This window comes from Neomonachus schauinslandi, chromosome 2, assembly GCF_002201575.2.
Source record: "Neomonachus schauinslandi chromosome 2, ASM220157v2, whole genome shotgun sequence".
Lineage (NCBI taxonomy): Eukaryota > Metazoa > Chordata > Mammalia > Carnivora > Phocidae > Neomonachus > Neomonachus schauinslandi.
The window spans coordinates 35,811,926-35,817,925 of NC_058404.1; the positions used below are offsets into that span (position 1 = coordinate 35,811,926).

Consider the following 6,000-nt stretch of genomic DNA (forward strand, 5'->3'; position numbering starts at 1 on the left):
CATTGCCAGAATAGCCAATTTCTGGCAATGTAATTGAGCCTGCTCTATTGGACTTAGAGTCAGTCCAATTTCATCTATCTCCAGATTTAGTGGGATCTAGATAAGAGTTTACCCTTCTCCATGCCAAAGCAATCCAATCCCAAAGGGATAGAATTTTGGTGGCTTATTTTGCCTTCATTTCCTTGGTTTAAAGAGGGGTTTTCAGCTAAAGAAGATACCTGATTCATCTCTTTGCCTGATAATGCTATTGTATTTGCCCCATTATCCCATACATGAAGCAACCAGTCTACATCAGATACATGTTTTTGACAAAAATCTGTTCTAATCTTCTGAAGTTCAGCACAAGTGTATTCTCTGTCCTCTGCTGCTTCCACAGGTTTTCCTTATCCATTACTGTAATCTAATACTTTCTTCCTGGTAATTATAGGTCTGCTGTGATAATCCATTCCCCCCCCCCGGGGTTATCATAGTCTCCTGGATCCTCAGGATGGGGGTTCTGGGGTCCCAACGGTTTATCGTTCTTTAAATTTAAATTATGCATTAATTTGGACTTCCTTATTACTTTATTAGCTAGCTCTTTGCCCCTTTGTCCTGGTCTAACTGCAAGATGGTTTTCATAGATAAGATGGGAAACCCTTCAGTGGGCACCCAGGACACTAAGGGCTTTACATTTTTAGAATCCTTCAGATCCATGATTATATCTCCCGGGGTCCTGGTTGTGAGCTTCTTTCTAACTTCTAACTCTGTGGGGTACCATGGGTCTTCTACACAAAGTATGGTGTCGGGCCTCTTGGCCCTTTTCACCATCCCTTTTAGGCATTTACCTAGTGCACACATCTTTCTTCATTTTTTGTAACCTAGCAGTGGCTATATATAATTTCTTAACTATGGAGAGTTCTATTTCCCACTTATACCGTAGGATATTTATACAGATTTTTCCACAATTTTTGTTCACGTCTTTCTGCCAAGTTACAGATTAATTTGGCCAGTAGTGGCATGTATCTTTGCAATGTCTCCAAACAGTTTAATTTTTCTTAGCCCTCCAAGTGCCTTTCTGAGGCAGTCTCCCTTGGTCTCAGCTTTGGCTAGTTCCACCGCATGCCCAGCATGCAAAGGGGTAAGCCCTGGACCAGCTTCCGTTGCTGACTGCTCCCTGCATAGAGCCAGTTTCGCTTTCACCTGCCTGTGATACCTTAGGATTTCACTCTCAATGAGATGCCTGGAAAGTCTATATTCACATAAATTTATTCCCCAATTTATTATTTTTAAGTTTGGCTATAGTCAATTCAAGCAAGACTTTAGGAGTCTTTTCTGATTCTTTTAAATTTTCTAACACATGATGAGTCAATGACATGGATCCTGCTGACTACACGAGTTGTGTCTTTCCACAGTGTCAGCTTTATTCAGTCCTAAAGCAAAGTTAAATCACAATTAGAAAGTAGGTTCAGGATTCCAGACTCAGTTCACCATGTGATTAAACTTGGCTTCTTACACAGCGCCCAGAGCAGGAGAGAAGACAAGTCACACAACGAACAAGATAACAGAAGGTACAGGAAGTGAACGAACCAAACTCAGTCAGTCTGTGGGCGTGTGGTTGAGCTAAGGCCTCGGTCTGGTCCGGGTCAGCTCTCCGCACTCGGCTTCTGATGTTCTAGTGGTGAAGACCTCGGTTCTGTTCGGAGATCCCGGAGATCAATGGGGCAGAGCCTTCCGTGGCAATTACCTTTTTTGAGTGGCGAGACAGAGGGGCCAGGTCTGAAGAGTCTGACAGTTTGCTGCCAAAATCCTTCCCTTTTTAAAGGGATTTACTCCGTTTTGGGTCTCTGCAGACCTCCTCTGGTTCTTCGTGATCAGTTGTGGGGTGTCGGCTGACGTGGGTGCGGGCGATACCTCCTAGCTGCTGGACCTGAACTGCTCGCGTCATTGCTTGACGCAGGCTCCTGCTTGACGTGAGAAACTCCATTTTGTTCTCTACAGTAAGGAATTCCTCGGTATTTGGAAAAAAGTAGGAAAAGGAAAAACATGCATATGTTAAAATTTGTGTTCTTTTATCTGTAAGAGAGCACTATTTTTCTTATATGATTTTATGAAAAATTTTATGCCACTTGTTTGCAATTTTGAATTACATTCTTTTATAACAAGTGGTCTTGTGAGACTGTTTTTCTAAGGAGAAACGTTTTTTTTTTCTGATTTTAAGAGTTATCTGGGGCACCTGGGTCGCTTAGTCAGTTGGGTGTCTGACTCTTGATCTCAGCTCAGGTCTTGATCTTAGGGTCATGAGTTCAAGCCCTGTATTGGGCTCCACGCTGGGCATGGAGTCTACTTAAAAAAAAAGTAACCTGTGTTTTTAATACATAATTTAACAATACCAAAGTATAGACAGTACACAGTGAAAGACGCCCTATCATTTTACCCTCCTTAGGTAGCCATTGCTGATAATTTAACTTTACGTACTCTTTCCTATACAAATGTGAATGCATGTGTATATGTGTGGTGTATAAGTGTGTGAACACAGGGGTGCCTGGGTGGCTCAGTCGTTAAGCATCTGCCTTCGGCTCAGGTCTTGATCCCAGGGTCCTGGGATCGAGCCCCGCATCGGGCTCCCTGCTCCACAGGAAGCCTGCTTCTCCCTCTCCTACTCTCCCTGCTTGTGTTCCCTCTCTCGCTGTGTCTCTCTCTGTCAAATAAATAAATAAAATCTTAAAAAAAAAAAAGTGTGTGAACACAGATACACTTATTTTTACTACCTGCTTTTTTCAATAAGATACCACAGACTTTATTCATATAGTTCTACATGGTTAAACAGTTAGTGCTGTTTTCTGTGGCTCTACCATAATTTCTTTATTGAGTCAACTAATGATGGCCATTTAGGTTACTTCTAATTTTTGTTTGTAAGTGGAATTGTTGGGACAGAGTATGCATGTTAAAAATTTTGACACGCATTTTACATACCTTCCACAAATGTGCCGCTCTGTACTTCTACCAGCAGTGTAATAAGGATACTTATATACTAATATAATATTAATAATATTATAATATTATTAATATTATATATTAATATATATAATATAATTATTATAGTAATATATACTAATATACTAATATTAGTATAAGGATACTAATATAACACTTGTTGATAGCAAGTGTTATAATCCTCGTTAGTCTGATAGGCATAAAGTGCTTTTTTTTAATTTTCTAAGATCTTATTTATTTATTAGAGAGAGAGAGAGCGGACATGAGCAGGTGTGGGGGAGAGGGGCAGAGGGAGAGGGAGAAGCTGACTCCCCCCTGAGCAGGGACCCCGATGGGGGACTCCATCCCAGGACCCTGGGATCAGGACCTGAGCCAAAGGCAGACGCTTAACCGACTGAGCCACCCAGGCGCCCCAGGTGTCAGGTGCTTTTAAAGTTTTAATTTGCGTTTCTTTTGGTTATCAATGAGGTTATATTTTTTTCATTTTTTGTATTTCATGACTCTTATTAGTTGCCTGTTATCAGACTTTGTTCATATTTCTATTGGTTATCTAATCTTTTGTTGTTGTTAGAACTTTTTATAGATATAAATACTGTGGCTTCAAGTTTGATTAATTTGTGGAGATTGTCCTGATATTCCTGTTTAATTTGAATTTTATTACCGTAGTTCCTTCCAGGAGGTACTTTATGCCGAGGAAAAACCAATGAATGTGATGTTCCAGAATATTGCAATGGTTCTTCTCAGTTCTGTCAGCCAGATGTTTTTATTCAGAATGGATATCCTTGCCAGAATAACAAAGCCTATTGTTACAATGGCATGTGCCAGTATTATGATGCTCAGTGTCAAGTCATCTTTGGCTCAAGTAAGACATTTTAATTATAATTCATTCCTTTGATTTGATTTGATTTTGTGCTTTAGTTTTTGTTAAAAATGGAAAGAAAACATTATTGATAAAATTTAAATTCTCCTGTTTTCTCTCTCTTGTTATATCTCCCTCCTTTCTTCTCCATGAGCAGTCCTGTTCATGAATTTGATATGTGCAAATTCAGTTGATGATTTTTGCTTTTACTCCCTCTCTTTTTATCATCTTTCTATTCTATATATATAAACAAAATAAATAAATATATATTTACTTAGTATCATGTTCTAGTTTTAATAATTTCATATAAATAGTATGGGTATATACATATGGATCTGCTATTTTCATTGCTCAGTCAAAATGTTTTTGACACATTTGATTACAATATCAATATAGTATGATACATTTAGATCTTAGTATATTAGAGTATTTCATTATGTAAATAGAATCCATTCTCATACTGATGGATATTTAGGATGTTTAAAAGTTTTTCCTGTTTTCTCTATTTAAAGTTTTCATTTTTATCAAAGTTATACATAAAGAGCCAGATTTTTTTTTATGAGGTTTTATGAAAAAGTGTGCTTCCACCTAATATCCCCATTCATTGGGGCAACCACTTTTCACTTTTTCTAGCTGATTATTCTGTTACTTGCTTCAGGTCTTTAGATAATCTCTTGGAAATGCCATTTTTTGATTTTTCCATTCTAGGTATTAACCATTAATTTCTCACTATGGAAGATGAGAATTTACAGTTCTTTCCTTCTTTCAACCCTTGTCAACTCCCATCATATTCATGGTCTTTTTCCATTCTTCATTCTTTTAATATGGATGAATTGTTATGATTTTAGTTAAAGCATGGCGGATTGTTGTGATACTGTGATTTATAATTAGAGAAATGTATTTGATCTTCTTCCAGTTCTTGGCATCAAGTTTCTAAAACCCTTGGAATTTCCTAAGTGACGAGAGCTACAAATGTGTCTTTTGTTATGTTAGTAAAGTGCCGTTTGGAAAGCTCCTAGGTAACCCAAGGGTGGGGGCTGGTTGCCCAGGGAACCAACCATTGTGATGAGAGGGTTGGAACTTTCAGTTCCCCCACCTCCAGGGAGGGGAGTGGGGGCTAGAGATTGAGTTAATCACTAATTGCCTGTGGTTTAATCAACCATACCTATGCAGTGATGCCTCCATAGCACCCAAAAGGATAGGTTTCTGAGAGCTTCCGGCTTGGTGAACAAGTGGATATTCTGGGAAAGTGTTGTACTTGGAGAGGGTATGGAAGTTTCAGGCCCCTTTCCTCATACCTTCCCCAGTGCATCTCTTTCATCTGGCTGTTCCTGAGTTATATCCTTTACAAAAATCAGTAATCTAGTAAGTAAAAATGTTTCTTTGAGTTCTGTGAGCTGCTCTAGCAAATTAATTGAACCCAGGAAGGGGGTTGTGGGAACCTCTGATCTACATATAATTACAAATACATTTATAATAAAAAGGAGGAAATATTCATGACAATTAAAGTCCTAGTTTCTGTAACCGGTCATGTGGTCATAGCTGGTAGTTTTTAACAACTTTCTTCATTATTCATTCCATATATCCTTTGTCTTTAGCAGGCACCTCAGTTGTTCCTGGTTTTTAACGTGTGGAGTGACCCAAACCTTCATTCTTGAAGGCTCTGGGCTGTCCAGCCTGGATTGGGTTGCTGTAGTTTTCCATTGGCCTTAATCACAGGGCATAGTAATACCAAGAGTCACCCTACGGGATCTCCTGTATTTCACACGTATTCTTCCTTACCTCCATCGTGCAGTAGCAGTCCAGCACTACTCTGGCACAGTGGAGTAGAGGTCCAGTTTCCCTGTTAGTAGTCAAGTTCAGCCACTGCATCCATCACGGTAACTCCCTTCTTTGCTTGTTCATTCAGAGGCAGGAGAAGTGTAAAATGGCTGGGTGTAAGTCTTAACTTCTAGCTCAGTAGAATCATTGTTGTGCTCCTGATGGAAGCATTCCTCTTGGAATTAAGACCTCTAGGCTAGCAGGAGCACAAGGTGGTAGGAACAGGAAGCAAAAATTTTGCTAGACGGTCACTAGGAGAAATAGTGGTGCCACTTTCACTTCTACCTCATGATTCCTGGACCAGCGGGGCCTGATGTAACAACTTACCCTTCACTTTTGAAGGGAAA

General features: G+C 39.4%; 1 protein-coding gene across 1 annotated transcript in view; it reads left to right on the forward strand.

The window, feature by feature from the left end:
* Positions 1–6,000, forward strand: part of ADAM9 (ADAM metallopeptidase domain 9) — a 141,268-nt gene that overhangs the window by 98,381 nt on the left and 36,887 nt on the right. Inside the window, exon 14 of the mRNA XM_044912805.1 lies at positions 3,640–3,838. Within this exon, the coding sequence (XP_044768740.1) occupies positions 3,640–3,838 (199 nt within the window). The remainder of the gene's footprint in view (positions 1–3,639; positions 3,839–6,000) is intronic.